We start from the raw sequence: 24,145 nt of genomic DNA, 5'->3' as shown, positions 1-24,145 counted from the left end.
AAACATGACACATTTCTTTAATATTTGAACAAATATTGAACATATTTACATTTTTTTTTTATTTTTACAACATTTTTCAGATGCACTTCTCCAGAGTGACTAACAATCAGTAGTTACAGGGACAGTCCCCCTGGAGCAACTTAGGGTTAAGTGTCTTGCTCAGGGACACAATGGTAGTAAGTGGGATTCGAACCTGGGTCTTCTGGTTCATAGGCGAGTGTGTTACCCACTAGGCTACTACCACCCATATTTAGGCCTACATGAACGAAAAATTAAATGGTTGCACATGTTTGAAGCAAAAGGACACCAGACTTGGTGGCTGACATTAATGAAGTAAATGTAATTGGCTGCACTCAAGTATATCTGTTGCATATGCCGTTTTATATAGCATGTGTCTCTCTTTACAATTTACACAAAAATTAGTTCCTGTAAATCTGACTCGAATGGACACAGAGACGCAATGTAGTAAAGAAAAAAAATGTATGTAGTATATTTGCTATTTGCTCTTTCAAAATGAATTCAGAGGTTTGATGTTTAGGTTGGGGGACGTGTGCATCAGGCTGTTGCATGTTACTGTTGCAACTGTCATCATGTATGCATGCCTGAAAATACGCAACAGCCTGCACCTCAGCTCGCACATGCTATAGCGCAATATAAACTGAACGTCATAGAACAAGGTGTGTGGAAATAATGTGACTGTCACAGAAGTAGCTACGCCGGGTTTTAGAATTACTGTTTTCTGCACGTTTCAATTATCACTATAACAAAGCAAGGTGTGGTTGACATTTTAATTGTCTGAGAGGTATCCGGAGGGTGTCCCTCTCTAATGTCCCTCTAATGCAGAACACCAGTGCCATAATCTCATGGTACAACAGCACCTCTCATTTAATTAACACTTGATGATAATTGCAGTGGAAGTTGGACAGTTGTTAAATGCAGGGTTTAAAATAACTATTAATAGTTGCTAGTTGCTAAATGTCATTTTTAATCACATTGGAGCCATTATGTATTGGGTCTACATTTACATAGTCATCCTGGGAATCGCAGTCATATTCGTCCATCTCCTCATAGATGTTCTGGTCACTCAATGTCTCCTTGCTTGTCTGAAGTTCGTCGTCACTTTCAGCCATGTTAACGTAGTCTTCTTCCTCCACCACATCTTCTTCTTTGGAAATATTGTCTTCTTCCTCCTCATTTGCTTCTATATTGACATAGTCATCTTCTTCTGCTTGTTCATCAACATTTACATAGTCTTCTTCACCATCACTCTCCTGATTCTCTTGCTGGTCCTGATAAGTTTGCATGGCAACTAACAAAATCAGGGGGGAAAACAGATATGAACTTTCACATTTATAAAATTTTAGATATATTCATATTGTACACATCACATTTAAAAATGAATAAATGAAATGAATGGACACTTACACGTGTCCTCAGTTCTCTGTTGTGGATTGAGTTTTTGGTAGTGACAGCGTACACAGACTATGACAAGAATTATGACCAGGACAGCCAGCACACTTACTGCACCAACAGCAATGACAGGGATCCAATTAGCTGTGGGCAGCAGCAACACAATACACATGATCCACACCGTAAAGCACTTTACTATAAACAAAAATGCTCAAACATTTAGGTTCATTTAAAAATATGAACTCTTAAAGATGGAATATGTACAAGAGAGGAGCAATATCAGCAACAACTGAGTTAACCCAAATCTGTCACTTCATTCATTACTTTTCAATTCATTTAGCAGAGCTGAACAGTTACACTAATTAAAGAAGCAACTTGTCTTTATCAGTTGTTATTTGTTGTTCTTTTATATTTTTTTCAGTAAAAAATAAAATAATTAATGGACATACATTTTTTGAACAGTAATGTACACTGATCTAAACCCACTTGCCAGGCTGCACCATCTACTGAACATGGTACACCTCTGCTGACCAGGAGACTGTTCTCAAGGAATTGTAAGATGTCACTTTCATTGGCAAAGGACATGACCAGGCATAGACATTGGGAACTGAGGTTTATTTATAACTAAGGGTGATTCGCCACCAGGAATATTCAGAGGAAGTCCTGTGAGACAAAGCAATGCGCCCTTCGGCCAACATACCCTTGATGATAATGGTTAGCACTAAGCTCTCTTTCTTGAAGATCCGAGAAAAAACTTCCACCTCGTAGACACAGCTGTAGTTGCCCTCGTGTGAATAATTGGCTTTAGAGATGGTGAAAGTGACGGAACCATTGATTGCTTGAAGTGTGGAAATATTGTTAAACCCAGAGTACAGATGAAAGTAGCCACTCTTGAACTGTGAGGTAGTGTTACAGATGATGGAAAAGTTGTAGCCAAAGATGACCTCTGCTTTGTTTACACCCAAGGATGCTGTTTCTTCAGGATAAATGTTGGTCTGATTGAGGTCCACTAGAAGAGAGAAGTATTCCAATCAGTCAAAACTAATTTTTTAAGCTCACTTTAAATGTATAACCTTATTGTACATATGGATACATATATCTTGTTTAAATTTAACATGCTTGTTCAACAGGAAAAAGCACACACAGCCTAATCAAAACATTTTAAATTATATTATATATTATAAATTAGTTCTCCATGGTATTGAGAATACCTGCTATGAAAAGTATACTGACAACCCAGCACTGCCAGAGACTAAATTGAATGTCAAACATGGGTGTGTCTGTCAAGTACAGTTATGGATGATAATGTTCCCTCCCATCCTCCAGCACTGCTCGACCGGTACCTCTCAAGGAAAACATTAATCTAGACTCTTCTCTGTCTTGGCTACTAGGTGGTGGAATGAACTTCCATTAGATGTTTGATCAGCTGAGTCACTAAAGCTAGGACACAGAAATACGATGCCTTAGGGAAAGGCCTCAAGCGCAGTATCAAGTATCAAGAATCAAGAATCAAGAAAATATGTTGTTAATAAGAAAAAAAAAGTCAATTGATACAATGAATAACAAGCTTCCAGTGTTTGGATCAGCATGTTCAGCAAGCTCCATTCAGTGTTATCTTATTCTATACTTCAGTGCAAGGCATATACTTACCTACAGTGATTTTAACCGAGTTGCTGTTTGACGATCTATTTGAACCGCATGTGTAATTGCACAAGTATTCTCCGCTGTTGGAAGAGTCAGTGGAGTCCAGAGCAAATATCCCATCTGTATTTACATAAAGGGGTTTCAGATTTTTGTATAAGGTGAATGTGCATTGTCCTGAATGTTCACCAGAGCAAGTGAAAGAAAAACTCTCTGTAGGTGCGAAAGCGCTGTGCTGGGAGTTTAGAGTGAGATTCGCAGACAGGGCATGACCTAAAAATAAAAATAAAAATATGTCATTCTGACCTAGAAATGAACATGGACACATCCTTTAAGGCAAGCAATGAAGCTGTTTTTAAAAAATTGATAAGGAAACTGTAAAGAAACAGAAAAGAGATGTGAATAAAGACAAAATGTTGTTAATTCATATTCTAAAAAGGTGAACACATATTTAATCTCTGTAACCAATACTGTACCATAACTTGTTTTATGTTAAGCAATAAAAGCATATATTGCACAAATAACTACCATTATGACAGCAGATCCTGAACCTTCTTAAATTTAATGCACAGTTTCATACAACAAGATCCATAGAAATGCTTACTTGAAACTGTCGAGTCTTCTGGGAGGAATGCTGCTGGTGACAAACACAAATGAATTACTATTCTATTTGCACATGTAATTCTATTCTTGTAATATAAAAGAATATAAAATGTTGCGTGAATTGCCTAGTGCCAGAGTGAAGTAAATCCTCAGCTGGAAGGTCTTCAGTGTGGCGGCCATGAGGTATGCTCTTCAGAAGCAGCTCTGTCAGCAGTGAGCGTGCATCTCGCTGGAGAACCATGCTCCGGTTGACACTTGCCTGTGGTTTCTAACAATTGTGCTTGGTTCCCCATTTCTTCCGTGAACTGCAGCTCTCTTCAGGAAACGCTTTAATGTTCAGGTCTCTTTGGCTTTCAGCACTGAGCATTGTTTCTAAGCATGTATTTTCCTTGAAAACAATTCATTTCCAGCAATTATTCAGTGCCTCCAACAACAACAACAACAACAACGTTTATTTCTTATATACAGTATGTCTCAATGGGCTTTGACAGGCCCTACAGTTGACACCCTCCACTATCCTAGAACCTGCCGTTAGCTTGTTTGCAACAGTGCCATGCTGGCTCACTGCTACTCACTGCTACTTCGGAGGATGTGTGGTTGATGATAAGATACTTTAATTCAACATGTGAATTTTTTTTTTTTTTTTTTTTTTTTACCATCGAGCAGGTATTTCGCTTCTTTGATTTATTTCTACCATATATTATTATTGAAACTATTTGTTAAAAGGCGGAGAAGAGATTGCGAATTCCAACCGGTGGCTTTGCAGTCTCCTGGTTCATAGGCCACCACTGCCACTAACCTGCAAACTGAACTCAAAGCTGCATGAGTGTCTAGGTGTGGCTGTTCTCATGACGTTGATTTTTGGAGAAATTCACCCATATATCCTTTAATAGATCATTAATAAAACATTAATAGTGTGGTATTAGCCTAGTGGCCAAGACACTATGAACCAGAAGAGGCAGGTTCAAATCCCACTTACTACTATTGTGTCCCTAATAATGATACTCAACCCTGAGTGTCCCTGTAACTACTGATTGTAGATAAGGGCATCTGATAAATGCCGTAAAATGTAAATGTTAACTCAGACATTAATAGCACGTCGTTACTAGTTGAGATGCGGAAAAATGAACAAAAAAGTCCGTCAATAAACAAATTGTAGAACATGTGTGTTATTACTGGGCAACGGCCGCCGATGTGGGAATAATCTAATATAAGCATTAGTAAAATACCTCAAGAGCTGTGAAACATAAACAGCAGTGCTTGAAAAAGAAGAAAATTTATTACTACTAGAAGTAACATATTACCTTCATAAAAATTCAGTATTTCACATTATTAAGTGTATTGAATTTTTTTTCAGTGGATTTTTTTCACTAAAGATCTATCACACAGTTGCAAGGAGCATCTTCATCACAGCCCAGTGGGAGAATCATGAATCGCAGTTATACCACCATTTTACCGACTGGTATGAATGAAGTAAGCGTACTAGGATGTAGTTTTTACAAGGGGAAACATATACCAGCATGTTAGTGTTATGGCTTGGATTTGACTCCCTGCTTGCATATATTTCTAAAGACCCTGCAGAGAACATGGAAGCATGGAACATAAACCATAAAACAACTTAATACAGCTATTTTAATATTTTTGTTCATGCAAACTGTGGTTTATTACCACACAATCGTGAAATGTGTTTTATATCATGTGGAAATAGTCGCATGCCTCTGCTCTCACCCTATTGGACACCGCGCCGCCTGCCTCGTCACGTGACACACCAGCCTCCAGTCTGCAGGCGGAAGCGCGCAGCTCTGGCTCGGGGATAATAATTCAGTGCGGATCTTACGGCGGTCATGGCGCGCCGTCCCGGTCTCGACGCGCGGATCGTGGTCGTGGGCTGCGGCATCGCCGGCCTGGGCGCCGCACAGAGGCTCGTGCGGCGCGGCTTTCGGGACGTGCGCGTGCTCGAGGCCACGGCCCGGAGCGGCGGGAGGGTGCACACGGGCCGCCTCGGTGAGTGGCTTCACTTCGGCCATGGATCCAGTAGATCGGTGATCTCGGTCCGTAAAGTCACCGTCAGATCAGGGACCGTATGGGAGTTGCGTGGAAAGAACATCATATCTTTGTTTCTAAATAAATAATTACATAGAACGACCCTGACCTTGTTTATATTACTTTTTTTTTTATGAATCTGCTAGTCCTGAACTATTTCCAGAAGTCCAAACTCCACCAAGCCTGATGGTTATAGGGAGTAAATGTTTGACTATAAACCTTTGGTGTAGACTTCTGCTGTTTAAGTGCAGTGCCGTTATCCAGTCATCCTGTTCTAAACGTAGGGAATTATAACAGCTTTGTGCTCTTGTAATATATGTATATACACACACACACACACACACACACACACACACAGTGAATCTAGATTCTCACTGAAGGCATCAAAACTATGAATGAACACATGTGGAGTTATGTACTTAACAAAAAAAGGTGAACTAACTGAAAACATATTTATATTCTAGAATAGTTTTGATGCCTTCAGTGAGAATCTACCAATGTAAATGGTCGTGAAAATAAAGAAAACACATTGAATGAGAAGGTGTGTCCAAACTTTTGGCCTGTACTGTATGTGTGTGTGTTTGTGTGTGTGTGTGTGTGTGTGTTTGAAGGCAGCAACATTGTAGAAATCGGGGCAAACTGGATTCATGGCCCATCGCAGGAGAACCCCGTGTTCCGCCTGGCCTGTGGCTACAACCTCCTGGACCAAGAAGCCATGTCTGAGGAGAACCAGGCCGTCGACGTCGGTGGCCACCCTCCGTTCGTGCCCAGCTTCCTCTCCAGTAACGGACGTTGGCTGTCTGCGGATGTGATGGCGCCTGTCATTCAGCTGTATACCAGTCTTCTGGATAAGTGTCAGAGTTTCCATACCACCGGTGGCGAGCCCGTGGAAAGCGTAGGGGAGTTTATTCGGCGGGAGCTGCCCAAATTGGCAATGCAGGAGTGGCAAGACCAGCCGGCGGCTTGGGACGCGAGGATGGCTTTTGCCAGGACTCTGCTGAAGGTTGAGTGTTGTGTCTGCGGGACCCACAGCATGGACCACGTTGGCCTGGGAGCCTTCGGCATGTACACCACCCTGCCTGGCCTGGACTGCACCTTCCCTGGGTGAGTAGAGACTAGGGATGTTCCGATACCCAGTGTTTTCAGTATCGTCCTATCTGACGTCTTGTCGTGACTATTTGTAGCTAATTATGACTTTGTAGCAAGCGTGAAAAACCTTCATGTAGATTTCCATTTTATTGTTGGCTCCCTCCATGCTGAAAGTCAGCTGAACAAAACTTGCAGTGCACGTACGCATATTGGAGAGCGCATTTCCATGATGAAACACACAGATGAACCTACAATTTAAGGGCGCTCACACCTTAGTACGTTTGCTTTGGTCCAACTCAGTCTTTGAGTTTTGAACATTGTTCATCATTTTCCTCTTGATTGGGTTTCCTTTCCCCTGGGAAAAATCCAAGCGAACCGAAATGCATTGTTTCAAGTCTCGCAAGAACTTTCTGTCTTGGACTCTTCTCTCTGCTGCGATCCCTGAGAGAATGAGGAGGAGCTTCTTCCCGCAGGCTATCCGATTCCTTAACAACAACAGTACACAGAACGCCAATACACTCCAGCACTTTCTCTTTCAATCACTCTGGACTCTTTGCACAAAATCTTTGCGCTTTTTACTTTACTGCTCTTTTTTTTATACATTGTCTTTCACTCATTTGCACTCCTTCACCCTCCCTGTTACACATATTTTATGTAAATGACGTAAAAGTGTAATATTTGGTTATGTTTGCAATATTTGCATATTGGTCTTCATTGAATACTTGCAACATTTGCCATACTGTGGTCTGTAGCAGTCGCAAAAAGCATTTCACTGCATATCATACCGTTGATGACTATGTATGTGACAAATAGATTTTGAATTTGAATTCTGATTGGTCAGATGTGCCACCGCAGGAACCGCAAAAGTAAATACCGGAAGCTGATCTGCTGACGTGGTCTGTGTCTGTGTGAAATTGGAGGGAGATGATTGAAGTAAATTTACACGGTTTGGCTGCTGCCCTGGCGAAAACAAACTATTGAAATTTACCCATAATTCACTGTTCTCAAAACCGCTTTTGGTCCTTGTTTTTGTTTCGGTACGCATTCTCAGCAGGCGGGCCGCACCAGAGTTCGCAGTTTGATTCGGATTTGGACCACTTCCTTTGGTTGATCTCGGTGCGGTTGTTTTGATGCGCACTCGAGTATGATTACTGTGTTCACACCGGACAAAGCGAACCGATTTAAAGGCCCTAAAGCCTCCTCTTTTTTTTTTTTCTCTCTCTCTTTCTACCTTTCCTCACTTTTTTTTTTCCTCCCCCAGAGGATACGAGGGCTTAATAGACCACATGATGGCAGAACTTCCCAAAGACATTGTGTCCTACAACAGGCCAGTGAAGTGTATCCACTGGAATGAATCAGGATCAGCATTGCCGGTTCGAATTGAGTGCGAGAACGGGGAGATGGTTCCCGCAGATCATGTGATCCTCACTGTTCCACTGGGTACGGTTACTTGTTCTGGTTCTGCAGCCCTGTAAATTCCTAACCAGCCATAACAGTGTAATAGTAATTAAATATTGTTGTATGGCAATTATGATTTTTTTTTTTTTTTGAAGGGTATCTGAAAAAGCACCAGAACACCCTGCTGGATCCCCCACTGCCACTTGGGAAAAAACACTCCATCCAGAGGATGGGCTTCGGCACAAACAACAAAATTTTCCTGGAGTTTGAAGAGCCATTCTGGGAGCCTGACTGTGAAATCATCTATTTGGTCTGGGAGGATGAGGTGGGGCTGACAGACGTGGTGACAGATATCAGGACATCCTGGATAAAGAAACTGTCTGGATTCACTGTGCTGAAGCCAACAGAGAGGTGCGTGGCCGCACTGAAATAATATTTTTAGACACACATAAGTGTTTGTGCACATATTTGTATATATGTGATGTGTGTGTGTGTTTGGGTGCACCTACTCTGTAATGGTTATGGAGAATAAGATAAATGCCGTGTTGAAGAATCCAATGCAAGAAACGTATTTGTTGTAGCAGGAGAAAGTGAAGTATGTTTTTTCAGAGTGGCCTCTTTTTACCTTCATGGCTGCTTTGTTCACTGTTGTCATCATTAAAACTGCTTCATGAGATGCTCATTAACATGAGTTTATGATAAGAAAGTGTTCAGGATAAATCTTCCGGACTGTTTGGAACCATCCCCGTTATCTAACTGAAGGTGGTGGAGAGAAAACAAGAGCTTTAAAAAACAGAAAAAGCTCCCTGCTTTGTACACTCAGATGTTCAACTTTTTGCCTTCTTTGCCAAATTTTTTTGTTGTTTATTACATGTGTATTATTTTATAGTCCTGAGTCTTCTGTTTTTTTATAGTTGAAAAAAATGCAAAACCCATAAACGAGTAGGTGTGTTCAAACTTGCTTATGAAGAATAATGTTGTCTATTTTAAATGTGCTTCTAATTATATATGAAACTCATTGTTTTATCAGATTTCTCTGTTGTGTCTGATGAAGGTATGGTCATGTGCTTTGTGGATGGATTGCTGGTCATGAGTCTGAGTACATGGAGACTCTGTCAGAGGCAGAAGTGCTGCACACTGTCACCCAGCTGATCCGTAGGTTTACAGGTAGGTGCAGGAATCCCAGTAGCACCATGTATACACCTAATGCTGTAACGTCCAATATATTGCAGCCAATTGTAAGCACTGTACATCAGCATGAGCCTCCCAACCACTATTCTCCGTAAACTATTAAACCCAGCGGGACCCTTTATATTAACCATCGGTATATCACCACCGGCACCCACTGGTCCTCGTTTTTTACACCTGGCTGGACCCCCCCCACTCTCAATGTGGACCCCCATACTCCCACGTGTACAGTGTGCCCCGAACCCGAAGTCCGGAGGGGGCTGTAGGGATATGTAATGGGAATTTTCTTCTTGCTGGGAAATATCCCAAAGTGTCGTTGGACCAGAATTAAGAAAGCATTTATTCTACAAGTAGACAAGTGGTACAGGATGGGCTGAAGAGGAGCAGGCTGTTCCTTTTATAAATCGGATATTAAAAAGGCGGTATTAGGACTTTTGATCATGCGTCATTGAGACAGACCCAGGTAGGGTTAATGTGACCCTCATATATGAAAAGAAGGTTAAAAATATATGCTGGATAGTTGAATGTAGTGGATTAAAATTAGTACAGGACAACAGAAAATGAATATAAATGAATAAAGGATAACGTCAAATGAAATTCCCTAACAGGATGATTTCCTGACTATTGACCATGTGCTCCCAACCACTGACAGAAGAGAGATGTCTGTGCAGGCCTGTGCAATGATTTTCTTCAAAATGTCTCCTGCCTGTGTCCTCCAACTCGTCCTTAGGTTTAAACTGTAATTTCCAGGTAATCCAATCATTGCTCCAAGGATGCTGCTGCGGTCCCAGTGGCACAGTCAGCCATACACCTGCGGCTCCTACTCGTACCTGGCCACCGGCTGCTCAGGCTGAGACATCGACAACCTGGCCCAGCCTCTTCCTCTGAGTGGCTCCCATTCCAAGGTAAAAACAGATCAAGGGCACGGCCGTGTAGAAACATGCATCAAGGGTGCTCTTTGCGATTATGGAACAAAAGACCGGGGTTGAGTGAAAACTGACTGCATTATTACGTTTACATAATTTCAAGAAGTGTTCTTTTTTCTTTTTTTTTTAAATATACATTTACTACTTACTAGTTGGTAGTAAAATTTCTTATTTTTATATAATCTTGTCAGCAAACGTAACGTTTTATATCTAGTGTTAAGATCGATAGTTTCAGGATTTTGTAAATGCTGATATATGGTCATACTTGAGCTTCTCAATCAACTATTACTGACACCTAAAGTAAGTTTTTATTTGTAACAATTTTTGATGTCTGTGGGTGACCCACTTTTTATTACTAACTTGCTCATCTCCATAAGAGGAGCACTTGAATGCTGTTATGAAGTTTAAATGTCTATTGATCATTTTTCTTTGCAGCCTCTGCAGGTGCTGTTTGCAGGAGAAGCCACACATCCGCGGTTCTTCTCAACCGTCCACGGAGCGCTGGAGTCCGGCTGGCGGGAGGCCGACAGGCTCATCCACCACTACGACCCCTCACCAGCACCCCTCACCTCCAGACTCTAGAGCGGGGCGGGGTACACAGAGTTACACATAGGTGGACATTGTTCTGTCCAGCGTATGTTTTGGTCTGTTCAGTATCCCTGTACACTGTCTGGTGATGTAGGGGTAGAAAAATCTTCAAGCCAAAAGAAATGATTACTCTATATGATGTAAGGGAAATTATGATATAATTTATATTTAATGAAGCAAGCACTCTATAAACTACATCATATTGCACTTATTTTCACTGTTCTTACCCATTGTTTTGTTGTAATACAAGCTTTGGCCATGAAGTCCTGAAATCCATCCGGTAGCTCAGGATGAAGATGCTCCTTGGAACTGCCTTACCTTACCTGCATTCATATGGCGGTCCACTGAATGTGTTCATTAATTAATATTGAATCAGTTGTTTACGTACTAGTCACTGACTATGAAATGCTTTTGCACAACAAATTTTTTATATCTTTAACAATGTGAAATTATTATTCTTAAATAAAGTTAAATATTTTGAAGCATCAGTACATTTCTCTCTCTCCTTATTAATAAATTATTCAAGCTACATGTATGACCTGTATTTTTATAATTGTTAAAAATCATTCGTTTTCAATTTGATGACACATTTTGGCTATGAAGAAGAAAATAATAATTATCATTCAGCAATAATTCATTTCTTATAACAGTTGCATGTGGTAATTAATGAACATGAACTGGATTTTGATGATTACAGTGGTCGCGTCCACGGGCTGACGGGGGAGGGTAGCGCAGAGACAGGACATGCAAATGGGATTTACTGAGAACAAGGGAAAAACCAGGGCCAAAACAAAGGGGACAAACGAAACGAACCCGCAGGCGTGTGGCCATTGCCAGGAACTGAAAACAAACATAAAGTAAGTAACAGAGTCCACTTCAATGTCGGAGCCCTGAAATACTGCCATCACAGCAAATGCTACCTGATTTGTCTTTGTTATCTTACATGTAAAAAATGCAGGAGCCATGAATGAGTACGTCTGTACAAACCTTTATCTCGATTGGTGGATACGTAACAAGTATAGAAGACAAATGACCGAACCAGGTGCGGGACACAGCATGGTTACATATATACTAAATGTACCTATACTATATACTATAGGCATAACAGATGGAAACAATCAGAGCAACAAGGATGCACAAGACGATGCAAACCTGAAATCCCGCCCGGAGTAGCGGGAAATGTCCGTATCTTGACAGTTGGGTATGTTGTGCATGTGTGTATGTTGGTAGGTAGGTAAGCATGCATATGATGTGTATGTCTGCATAGTACAGGTGACCCGGGTTCTAGTCTGGGTTTCTTCTGTGTTGAGTCTGCATGTGCTGCCAGTGTTCTCCTGTTTCTCCAACACTCAAAAGGCATGCAGGCAGTCAGGCTGTCTGATGTTGATTACTTGTAATCTGTCATGTTTAATTAGTTTCAATTAGCATCTAAATTTAGACTGACTTCTGGTCTTTCTTGGCACGCCATGAATTGGCGAACCAAAAATCAAAACCCTGGTGGGGCAAGACCTTCATCTTCCTGCTAAAAGTAGCAGTTTGGAGGCCTGGTCAGTGTGGGATTGGTGGTTTGCTCTCAACATTGATCCCGTTACAGACAGAGTCCTTTTGCTCATGACCACGTGGCCTTGTCTTTGGCCATTTTACACACAACTGAATGAGTGCACTTCCTACATTTAGTAAATGAAAATTGTAGTCTTGACTGTTGCAGTTCACATAGGTAATGAAGAACCAACCATAGAAGAACCCCACGGATGTGTTAACCAAAGCATGGTTCTCTTCCTGCTAGATGCATGTTCAGTGCTAACAGCACGGCTTCATTCTTCTGAAGAATAATGGTTGTTAGAAGTCACTTCTTTCCAACAGTTTTATAGTGTTATGGAACAAGATTTGACTAACAAAACCCCTGTGTGCAACTGGAATTGTGTTGAAATGTATAATTCCCATCTTGTCATATTTCTTATAAGCAGCATTCTTCTTAAATCATGTTTCATTTCACAAACATTCTGAAATCATAGCAGAATCAACTCAGAAATGGTTAAATTGTGAAGATGCATTTAAATGCATTTATAATGCAGAACCAAAGACATTGTAACCTTATGTGATTTAGCTGATGATCTCTTCAATCCTTTTCAATATGTTAAAAAATACGTCATGTGAAAAACAACATAAAAACAGTGTTTCCTTCTGAAAGTGAAATGATTGTCATTGTGAAACACTGCAGCGCAGCACACTGTGACACAACGAAATGCTTTTAACCATCACCCTTGGTGAGCAGTGGGCAGCCATGACAGGCGCCCTGGAAACAGTGTGTTTGGATGGTACCTTGCTTAGTGGCACTTGAGTGGCACCTGTCAGTGTATGGGATATACTCCTAAGTGAACATTTTGACCTAGATGTCTATCGCGTTCAAGTTGAGGTGACCAGGGAATTCATGAATTTCACGCAATCTACTCTACCAGCGTGCGTTCACTCTGCATAAATCTGAATAATGTGTATGGTTTGTAAAGTGTTGCACTATGCTGTATAAGTTTTTACAGTCTTGTGTATAGTCTTGAGGCCCTTGCCTAAAAACCAGAATTTATGTATTGTCATTCATGCCAACTATCTTACTGTGATGGTTGGTTTTAAGTTTGCACCTTTTTATCACTTGCACTATCAGCCTTTGCATTGCAAATATGTGTGAAAGTAATTCCTTAAAAGGTTACTGAAGTCAAACATTTGGATGTCAAATTTAATTAATAAAAAAAAAGAAAAAAGAAATTAAATAACTTAATTTCTTCTTTGTTGTTCTATGGTCCATCCGAACATGAATTATGTTTGTGATTCATAAAAAATAATTTAACATTTATATGTATGAATATGATAGCTATAAATGATAGCTATAAATAGATGGCGCCATTGCTCGTTATTAGATTTTTTCTGTTTTTCAGCAGATGCACAAACCGGGGCTTTCATATAATGGTTTATCTATTTTTTTCTTTACATATCACTTTAAACCCAAATAGAATTTGGTGTTAAAATGTAAACTGGTAAAAAAAGACACTTTTTTCATTTGATTCATGACAGATGTCAAAGAAAAAGATGAAAACGATTAAAAAAAAGAAAATGTTAAAACGATTAGCATTTACCGGTCACAAATTACATGCTTAAAAGAAAATTAAACTGGCAAAAGTTATTATTATTTGCTAATTTGCAGGATCACACGTCTACAATTCAACACCAGGGGGCGCACTTGTAACCTCAATTCGTTGATAACAGAATTACAGGAAAGTGTTTCATCCTTTTAAAAAAAGATTTTAATATTCATTATAGTTTCTGTCCTTTAGTAATGTTAGATTTATGTTGCGCTACGACACTGTGCTCTGTGTTTTAAACGCCTCGGTGGGGGCGCACAGAGGGACCCTTGTGCGGCTCTTGGTGGGCGGGGCCTCGCCTCTCGGAACCACGTGACTTGGAAGCCGTGGTCGACTTCGTTTTCGAGCAGCACGGCGGCGCGCTGCCGTATTCATCCGGCAGCTGGGTGCAATGACATATATATATTTTTAAACATTTTCTTTCAATAGAATATATATATTTTTTTTTACTTTTCTCTGGTAAAATCCCGAACATGTCTAGTTCACCTTCTATTATCTTTATTAGGGGACGCCAGAATTAAGTGACTTATCGTACCTTTTGCTGCATAGTTTTCTTCTAAACTCTGATGTATTTTAAGCTTATGGCACGGCAAAGATGCTTTTTTCTTCTTCTTCTCATTGTACGGACCCATATCATAGAGGACCTCCAGCCAGCACTAATACAGATGTGAAGTGCACTCGACACCTCTGGTAAAGTAAACCTTTGTGTAATACGCGTGATGTTGCGTTATTAATATTGCTGATGGGATTTTATATTGCGGGTATTATAATGATCGGAGAGGATGACGGGAAAAAACCAGACGCGCGCCGATCGCATCGTCACGACAACGATAGAAAATTAACGTCGCACGGAGCTTGACGCGAGTGAACTAGGACCCTGTCCGGTTTGATCTGATCCGATCTGTATCGTCCTGATCGATTTAATCCCAGATGCGGCGAAATCGGAACCGGCTGAAAACCGCTGGTCCCACAGCATCCCGGTCCCGGAACCTGATTGGTCAGCCCAAGCCCGGGGATGCGCGTAAGGACCGATATCTTAAAAAAAAAAAAAAAACAAAAGCACCTATTGCACGGTTAAAATGACAGCCTGCGGTACAGAAACCAGACGGATGCCACCACCCCCCAACCCCTGCAGATGCCTCCATTCCAAGCTGGCTCTCAAAAGTCCTACCCTCTCCCCGCAGAAGGACAAGTCCCCGCACGCCGCGTGGAAAGGACCTGAGACTGCGCACCGTGCCCTCCACACCCCCGATTCTGGAGTTCTGCAGTGCCGTGTAATTACGCCACAACAAGCCTGCACTTACAAGGGCTTGCGGCCGCCGTTGCTTCTTTGGCGAGGTGTGGCACTGGGTGCGAGTGTGGCAGACACCCCGGTGGTGCCGTGGTGCCGTGGAGGTGCAGTCTGTGCCCTGCTGCGTCTGGGCGATTGTGGTGGTGCCGAGCGGAACTGTAATTAGTGTTCAGTCTGTACCAGCAGAATGCCCTTTCCTGAGCTACTTTCTCTTTTTTCCCCCAAGGAAGTCATTTCCTCCTGGAGGGCGGATTTATTCGTCTCCGTGGGCCGTTATTGTTATGCAACCCCCACCTTCCCCCATCCTGTAACTTGGTTCCAGATATTAAAGGCCGGTCGATGGCTCTGGGGACACTGGGGCTCTGCTATTCATCACAGGTCTGGGTCTTAAGGTGACTGCAGGCCTGTTCAGGTTTGTATATGCAAAAGAACCGAGACTATTCAGTTCCTGGAATGCCCACATGTAAAAAAAGATAGAATCTTGAACCCACTGTGACCTTTGTTGAAATTCATTGTGGTGTAAATTTACACTCAGCACCCTGAGCACGTTTGGATGTGTTTTTTTTTTTTATTACTTTTTCATAGTCACAATGCAGGCATGTGCTGGCCTAGCAGATAATGAGGAGGTGCTGTAATCGAAATCCTGAATCGCCAAGGTGGCACTGAGTCACCGTCCACACACACTTCTCCCCGGGCGCCTCTTATGGCTGCCCACTGCTCACCAAGGGTGATGGGTTAAAAACAGGGGACACATTACACTGTGTGCACTGGGTGCTGTGCTGTGCTGACAACGAATCACTTTTATTTTCATGAATCCACTCTACCCATCTTGGACCCCGTGGTGATATTCCTATTTTCTTTTTTAGTTTTTTTTTTAATCCATGAGTCCAGGTACTACGCTCCCTCCAGCCGTCTGAAGGCATGTAGGTTTTTTTCTTTCAGAAATCTGCAGGCACCATTTGCCTTTGTGCACCAGTGGGTGTGAATTTGTTCAGCTTGTAATGAACCGACAAGCTTTCCTGAATTTGTTTGTGGATCGGCGATTGTTGGAATAGGCTTTGAATTCATTGCATCACGTTTGTTTGCTTAAATAGCTGGTTTTGGGTGATTTATGGATGCATCCTGTTTGAACTTAAGATAACAACTCATATGGTCCTTTAAGAGTCCAAAAGAAATACTTTCCCCTCTCTCCCTCATATTATAGACAGTCACACAATGTTTTATGGGACACAAGCATCTTATTAGTATTAGTTTTCCACAGTGATGACTGTATGATGGAGTTTGGAATGTCCAAGCAACTTCTCTGGAGTCGTTTTCCTTCTGAAGATGAAACTGATTGGTTCCTCCAGAGCTCTGGTAAATATACAAAGAGATGAGATGCGTACCGGTTGGCTAAAGGAAGAAAAATGAGGAGTTTCTTTGAGAAGCCTTTCAGCAGGAGCTTTTGTATGGTGAAACGGATAGATAAACTTTCAAGTGAGCTCTAATCGGTACACGGCGTGTTCCCGTCCAGTTGCTTAATCAGTTTGATTCAGTGACAGTATTTGAAGTAATCTCTAATTTAGCCATTCCCACTTTAATAAACTGGTGACAGAATTGGGGGCAGTGGTGGCCTAGTGGTTAAGGAAGCGGCCCCGTAATCAGAAGGTTGCCGGGTTCGAATCCCGATCCGCCAAGGTGCCACTGAGGTGCCACTGAGCAAAGCACAGTCCCCACACACTGCTCCCCGGGCGCCTGTCATGGCTGCCCACTGCTCAGTCAGGATGATGGGTTAAATGCAGAGGACAAATTTCACTGTGTGCACCGTGTGCTGTGCTGCTGTGTATCACATGTGACAATCACTTCACTTAAAAAAATTCACAAGGTTCACATGTATACATACATTTTTCATCTTATCATTTCTTTTTGTGACTTAAGTCATGATATTTATATTGATGTTTTCATATAGTAATAATAATAACCAATAATAGATTTATTTATAAAGCACAGATACTAAAACAGAGAACTGTTCACCAAAGTGCTGTTTAGTCAAACAAATAGTAATTCAATAAATAAAAACTATAACTATAACTACATAACAACAATAAGTAACAACAGATAAAACCAGTAACTAAAACATGCCCTTAAACTGGCCACAGTTCATTTTCTATAACAATAAAACATTTAATACCTAATTGGTTTCGTGGCTTAAAAGAAAATTACAAAGCCATAAGAGCAGGTAACTGAAATAGTTCTCAGAAAGGTATGTTTTCAGCAGTTTTTAAAAAGCTGGATGGCGAGAGTTTAATGAACGGTAAAGAGTTCCAAAGTTTCGGAGCTATGGCTGCCAAAGTCCTATCACCCTTTTTTTAAGCAAGATGATTTTAAGGCTCTGGTTGAATATTTATTTTTCAGTAATTTAGCAATTTAGGAGAGATTCTGTTTATTTAGAACTTATTTTAGAACTAAAAAAATGAATTCTAAAATCAACTGGAAGCCAGCGCAGGGATGCTAAAACTGGTTTAATATGATCTCTGGTATAACTGGTTTAACTGCTTTAATATGATATTGCCATGCTTTTGTAACAGTGTTAAAGCAACAAAAGTCAAAAGCAGGAATAATTGGCAATTTAAAGTAACTTAATAATATTCTCATGAAAAGGATAGTATCATCCTTCATATCTGGTTTAGGTCACATGTCTCCGGTTGAGATATGGAATGACAGTTATTATAGGGGTTCCTCTTCATGGAGGATGGTCGGTTCTACATGTCTGCCAGGCTTCTTTCCACTCTTCTGTCCTTCCCTTCCTGTGATTGGCTAGTGGAAATCAAATCGTTTATTGGACAAGTATGTTAGTGAACACATAACACAAGGAATTTGAGTCTGGTCGATGGTGTCTCTCAAGCACAGCATAAAGAACAACAATCGACAATATAGTAAAAATCTTATATACAGAAAAATAGAAGGATTGGAGTGTACATATAGTGCAGTTGCAATGTTGAAATGTTGTGATGTTGTGTGAAAGGTGATTAGCATTGTAACAGGTTGTAACATTTCAGATGTTCAGGAGGGCGAGGGGAATAAACTGTTCCTGGTCTGCAAGCTTCTATACCGTCTCCCTGAGGGCAGCAGTCTCTCTGTGTCAAAAAGTCCGTCTAGGTGGAGAGGTCAGTCTCCCACTTCAAGTCCCGGGAGATGATGGTACCCAGGAACATGAGGAGCTCCACAGAAGACACTGGCTTGTCTGATATAGTGAGGCGGAGCAGTGTTGAAGGACGTCTCCTGAAGTCAACTTCATCTCTACAGTCTTGAGCATGTTCAGCACCAGGTTGTGCTGACTGCACCAGAGGGCCAACTGCTCAACTTCCTGTCTGTATGCAGATTCTGAATGAGTCCAATAACGGTGGTGTCGTCTGCAAACTTCAGGAGTTTAACAGCAGAGTTCCTGGAGGTGCAGTCATTGGTGTAGAGGGCGAAGAGGAGTGGGGACAGGATACGTCCTTGAGGGACACCAGTATTAAGGGACAGCCTTACTTGCTGCTTCCAGTCTGTCAGGAAGCTGGTGATCCGCTGACAAGGTGAACTGATCGCTATTGAAACTGTGCTTTATAAATCAATATATTATTGGTTATTATTATTACTATATGAAAACATCTATATAAATATCATAACTTAAGTAACTTAATTATAAGATCTATATTTATGTATATCTTGATATTGAAGGGGCAGATGATTGATATGAACCTTCTGTCATCCGGTAAAATAAAGCGGGAATGGCTAAATGACAGATTACTTAAAATTCTGTCACTGAATCAAACTGCAAACTTGCATGATCAAATCGAAGAGAGTCAGGAATAGGGTGGGAACACGCCGTGTATCGATGCTGCTTATAAAAAGGTTTGGGAATTTCAAGACAGCACTTATTCCAGAGTAACCGTTTACATACACCTCCCAGCGGACCGTACCATAACCATCAAACGGCCCGTTCATCTATCAAGTGGATTAAATAAAATCTATTTTATCGACTTTTTCTCCTAAAAACACAACTCCTCTTACACTTGCTCCGTGTGTCACTACCAGAGAACAAATCCAAAGAACAAATCGCTCCTGTCCTCGAGCAACTTACATTTACATTTATGACCTTTATCCAGAGCAACTTTCAATCAGTAGTTACCGGGAGAGTCCCCAGAGACACTCAGGGTTAATGGTCCTTCTCAGGGACATGATGGTAGTATGTGCAGTTAGACCCTGTGTCTTTGTGGTCTTCTGGTTCATAGGCCAGTGTCTTACCCACTAGGCCACAACTACCCAAACTAACGGCATCATGCCAATTAATGGCAACTTCACTTCACTTTCGAGACTCTAGCTAACCAAACACCTCAGTGTCTTTCTGATCTCCTTCACACCTGCACACCCTCCAGTTTACCCTTCTCCTCTTCCTCCTTCTTCATTAGTCCCACTATACCCACTGCCCCAATTTAAAACCTTGTGTTTGTGCCTTGCCCCATGGATTAATTAAATGAGCTATTTTTTACTCATTGTCTTTTTTTCAATGGCTGAGCAGCATATATGCAAACAGTCTCAAATTAGATTTGGATACAAGCATGTGCTAATTGTGGGAAGGGTCAGATTTAGATGGGAGTTTTAATGAAACTGACTGTATTCCATAATAAAAGGTATGCAAGAGATTTTCTAGATAGCTATAGACAGTTGTCATTTTGCTAACATATTATTTGTGCCCCAAGGGATGCACAACTCTTCTTGGGGAATTGAAAATGAGGTACTCTAGGCTTCCGTGGGGACACAAAAGCTGGGTTCTCAGGAAATCTCACCACACTGTTGATTCCAGGAAGCAGATGGTCGATGTTTCTTGCATTTAAAGTGGGCTCTTAAACAAGCTGTCAGGGGTCAAGTTTCAAAAGGGGGAACAACATTAACATCTTGACCATTTTCCATTTCCTAATCAGCGACACACAATGCAGAGACAGGAATATTTCTCTTTCATGAGTTTCAGGTTGCCAATGCTAACTGGGATTGTTTATCAGTATTTGTCATTTGTTATGTGACAGGAAGCCAATTGCAGAGGAAACCACTTTCTGCTTTGTGGCGTTGGTGGAAGGGGGGAGGCTCCACCCATTAACACTTGTGTGTGGTCCTGCTGTTCAAACACAGCAATGCATTTGTAGTACACAGAGAGTGACCTGGGACTGATTAAAAATATTCAGTTGTCCCAGGACTATAGTCACCCGAGATACGAAGCTGTCACTATAATGGTAAAATGTTCAACCCAATTAAATGGGAGGATGCTCAGTTTAGTACTGGTTTCCCCACGCCACATTTCCCTTATTGTCGCCTCAGATCAGCTGTGTGTTGAAGTGAGATGGCAGCCCTGAACTTTTTTTCTCTTACATTTCAGACCAAAGCATTCCATTGCGAGGAGTGCAAGGAAGCAGCGTGGCATCTGAATCGCTCGACTCTAGTTGGAGATTGGCACCATTCATTGATGTGTGGAAGTATGAGGACTAAATACACCATCTGCTTCGTCTGTATTGTGGCCCTGGTTATCATTGAGAAGGAGAACAACATCATCTCTCGGTAATAGTTTATGCTATGCCATGTTCTACACACGTGCACACTATTTCATGAAAAAACTGCAAATTGAAACCCAATGACCATGTTAATGCATTTTTCTATTAGCCATTGACTTTTAAACAAATAAGATTTTAATAGCAACCAGCCTGGAAAATCATTTTTCACTTGCTTTTCTGGTAAAAATGACCAAAAAGTGTGGAGAATAAAATGATCATCTAGCAAATATTTGCTAGATGATTAAAAAAAAAAAAACATAAAACATAATAATTCTATAATCTATTATGTATGTGGCACTGATGGGATATATAAAATATAGCTGGCATCTTATTAATATGTGCTTTCCACTTCAATCTGTTTTCCTGCTGTATAATTATGTCAGGATTATTAGCAGTTGGGATGAGATTAAATCTAAAGGCCAAACCGACAGACTCCAACTATTGCAGCCTCCTTATGTGAAACGGAACACCCCTGAAAAAAATGTTTGTATTATCAAACTATATGAAAAGGCCTAGACCCGTTATTTGAAACAGACCACATGAGTAGAGTTTACTGTGACATTTACCGGTGTGATTTGATCTGTAGGGTTTCGGATAAGCTGACTCTACGGCAGACGCCCCAGACCCCTTTGCTGCCCAATGCCTCAGCTCTAGCCGAGGAGCTGCTGAACTCGGCCGAGTCGTCCGAACAGGAGAGAGCATCTCTGGACGGGACAAAGCACATCCTCCTGCTGGCCACCACAAGGACAGGCTCTTCTTTTGTGGGCGAGTTCTTTAACCAGCAGGGGGACAACATGTTTTACCTTTTTGAGCCATTGTGGCACGTTGAGCGGATGCTCACGCTGGAGACAGGTGGCACTAACGCCACGGCGTCAGCTCCGGCGTACCGCAATGTTCTCCAGCAGCTCTTCCTGTGTGACTTCAAGCTGCTAGAGACCTTCATTGAGCCTCCACCTGTCCACCACGTCACCCCGGCTCTGTTTCGCAGGGAGTCCAGCGCCTCCCTCTGTGATGACCCGGTTTGTACCCCTTTTGTAAAGGGCGTCTTTGAGCGCTACCACTGCAAGACCCGGCGCTGTGGCCCGCTCAACCTCACTCTGGCCTCCGAGTCCTGCAGACAGAAACAGCACCGGGCCATCAAGTCGGTCCGGGTCCGGCAGCTGGAGACCCTCCGGCCCCTTTCCGAGGACCCGCGGCTGGACGTGAAGTTCATCCAGCTCGTCAGAGACCCCCGGGCCGTGCTGGCCTCGCGCATGGTGGCCTTCTCCGCCAAGTACAAGCACTGGAAGCAGTGGGCTGCGGACGGCGAGGTGCCCGCCGATGACGAAGAAGTGAAAAAGCTGAGGGGGAACTGCGACAACATCAGGGTGTCGGCGGAGCTGGGCCTGCAGCAGCCCGCGTGGCTGAGGCGCCGCTACATGCTGGTGCGCTACGAGGACATCGCCCGCTTCCCCATGAGCAAGGCGGCTGAGATGTACACGTTCACCGGCATCCCCTTCACGCCTCAGGTCAAAGACTGGATACTTAAAAACACCCAAGCCTCCAAGGAGGCGAGTGGCGTGTACTCTACCCAGAAGAACTCCTCAGAGCAGGTGGAGAAATGGAGGTTCACCATACCCTTCAAGCTCGTCCAGGTTGTGCAGAAAGTCTGTGGACCAACCATGAAGCTGTTTGGATACAAATTTGCAGAAAGCGAGGAAATGTTGACCGATAAATCGCTCAGCCTGATTGAAGAAAAGAGCTTTGTTTAACTCGTATGCCTTTCTTTTACGGACCTACGAAAGCTGCTTTAAAAAAAAAAAGAGAGAAATTCGCCTCTTTCTTTCTATTTATTGAACCATTTTTGTGCCGCAAGCAGCATGCGTCAGCGTACAACTCAGTAACAAGTTTCACTGCAGGTTACGGCCAGTTTCTTAGGAACTTAGGAATCTCAAGTAAATCTCATTTTCAACTCTCATCTTCCTCTCAGAAGCTTTGCGTTCTGTTGCAAAGGTGTTGTGTCCCAACCCTTTTTGGTTGCCTCGCGCTAGCGTTGACATGCCTCACAGTAATTTAGCTTTTTGCGTTCTCATCGTAATGCTTTTGCATTCTCGCGACAGTTTTGCATTTGCCAAAAACACTTCATTTCTTCAAATTACTTTGGGGTTCCACAATGCTGTTGCATTCCTCGAAGTATTGTATTCCCTTGCAATAGTTTTGCACTTGCACAAACTCTTCTTGCGTTTCTTTGCAAAGGTTTACGTTCACGCATGTCTGCGGGCAAGGTTCAGTTTCCCACGCTAAATGTTTTGTGAGGGAATGCATAAGTCTTGCAAGGGAACACACCTCCAAAGAAAAAAGAATGTCCCCAACCTGACCTTGAAGGGACTCAGTACATATGCAAACTTGACAGGAACGTAACTTTAAACAGGGATCCTAGAATTATTTATATGACATATTATTATATATGATGTCACACGGAAAGCGGGTCAACGCTGTTACCAAGCACATTCCAATATTGTACATTTCTCGTTGACTTTGAAAGTCATTTTTTTCCCTTGCTAGGCCGTGCGCAGAAGAGAGTTAAGAGAAGAAACCTGCGTTTTAGACCTGCTGTGTGACTTTACTTGGCGCTTGAAAACCCTCAGGACATTTTTTGGGGTCTCGCATTTTCTAGAATCAGGTGTTTACCAGGCCAATGTTTGCCTGTACTGACGTTTGTCTGCAGCTGGCTTGCAGAACAGTGTGAGACTGATCTCCAGTTGGTCCTTGTTGACAGAGGACACCTGGCTGGTGACTGAGGACTGGCTCTTTTTCCCTTCACCATCTGCCTTATTTTTGGAACAAAAAATATTTTAATAAATATGTGATTTATGCAAATTGTATAAATTAAAATCAGTTGTTGAACTTGAAAAAAAAAAAAAGAAAGTGTTGCATCTGTGACCTGCTGATCTTTTCATACTTTTTCACAAGTCGTCTCATATCTGTGAGTGGGCGTCTCCGTAATTTTATTACAAACTTTAACGAGTTCCCAGACTGCTCCCCCCAAAAAATATACCAGCCTCATCACCCCGAACGAGTTTAATTATCTTAATTTGAAGACTGCATGTGTATTTTTATGGTGAATTGTAAACATTTTCTTTACGGCTGTGTTCTTTTTTTTTTTTTTTTGGTCCTGTGATTTAAACAAGGATTCGGCAACTGGTAATTTAATGCCATGTCACAACTAAACTCAGAGCCGAGAGTGGCAGCGGCCTTGGTGAAGTGCACTTGCCCGTTTTTTGGGGG

At 42.0% G+C, this 24,145-nt stretch overlaps 2 protein-coding genes across 11 annotated transcripts; both read left to right on the top strand.

The window, feature by feature from the left end:
• The first annotated feature begins 5,426 nt into the window (after positions 1-5,426).
• On the top strand, positions 5,427-11,374 carry paox (polyamine oxidase). 3 transcript variants are annotated; one of them, XM_028968547.1, is made up of 7 exons: positions 5,427-5,658; positions 6,309-6,801; positions 8,048-8,226; positions 8,340-8,595; positions 9,239-9,351; positions 10,123-10,277; positions 10,734-11,374. In XM_028968547.1, the coding sequence occupies exons 1-6, from the start codon at positions 5,499-5,501 to the stop codon at positions 10,224-10,226; spliced, it is 1,305 nt and encodes a 434-aa protein (XP_028824380.1). In that variant the 5' UTR covers positions 5,427-5,498; the 3' UTR covers positions 10,227-10,277; positions 10,734-11,374. The 3 variants fall into 3 exon arrangements, with proteins under 3 accessions (XP_028824380.1, XP_028824379.1, XP_028824381.1); XM_028968546.1 differs by lacking the exon at positions 10,734-11,374 and having other exon boundaries at positions 9,239-10,255; XM_028968548.1 differs by lacking the exons at positions 10,123-10,277; positions 10,734-11,374 and having other exon boundaries at positions 9,215-9,351.
• Positions 11,375-14,344: 2,970 nt separating this feature from the next.
• LOC114784910 (carbohydrate sulfotransferase 3-like) lies at positions 14,345-23,849 on the top strand. 8 transcript variants are annotated; one of them, XM_028970778.1, is made up of 5 exons: positions 14,345-14,710; positions 14,951-15,041; positions 15,205-15,723; positions 20,707-20,885; positions 21,465-23,849. In XM_028970778.1, the coding sequence occupies exons 4-5, from the start codon at positions 20,794-20,796 to the stop codon at positions 22,627-22,629; spliced, it is 1,257 nt and encodes a 418-aa protein (XP_028826611.1). In that variant the 5' UTR covers positions 14,345-14,710; positions 14,951-15,041; positions 15,205-15,723; positions 20,707-20,793; the 3' UTR covers positions 22,630-23,849. The 8 variants fall into 8 exon arrangements, with proteins under 8 accessions (XP_028826611.1, XP_028826614.1, XP_028826612.1 ...); XM_028970781.1 differs by lacking the exon at positions 14,951-15,041 and having other exon boundaries at positions 15,538-15,723; XM_028970779.1 differs by lacking the exon at positions 14,951-15,041.
• The last annotated feature ends 296 nt before the right edge of the window (positions 23,850-24,145 follow it).

The sequence above is a fragment of the Denticeps clupeoides genome, chromosome 2 (assembly GCF_900700375.1).
Source record: "Denticeps clupeoides chromosome 2, fDenClu1.1, whole genome shotgun sequence".
Taxonomy (NCBI): Eukaryota; Metazoa; Chordata; class Actinopteri; order Clupeiformes; family Denticipitidae; genus Denticeps; species Denticeps clupeoides.
This window is presented reverse-complemented; position numbering and strand designations above follow the sequence as displayed.

Excerpts from the sequence above, each read along its gene's own strand:
- paox (XM_028968546.1), top strand. The coding sequence starts at position 5,499 with ATGGCGCGCCGTCCCGGTCTCGACGCGCGGATCGTGGTCGTGGGCTGC. Across the intron at positions 5,659-6,308 it reads GGTGCACACGGGCCGCCTCG|GCAGCAACATTGTAGAAATC; the intron begins GTGAGTGGCTTC and ends GTGTGTTTGAAG. Across the intron at positions 6,802-8,047 it reads CTGGACTGCACCTTCCCTGG|AGGATACGAGGGCTTAATAG; the intron begins GTGAGTAGAGAC and ends TTCCTCCCCCAG.
- LOC114784910 (XM_028970775.1), top strand. The coding sequence starts at position 20,671 with ATGGCAGCCCTGAACTTTTTTTCTCTTACATTTCAGACCAAAGCATTC. Across the intron at positions 20,886-21,464 it reads GAGAACAACATCATCTCTCG|GGTTTCGGATAAGCTGACTC; the intron begins GTAATAGTTTAT and ends TTTGATCTGTAG.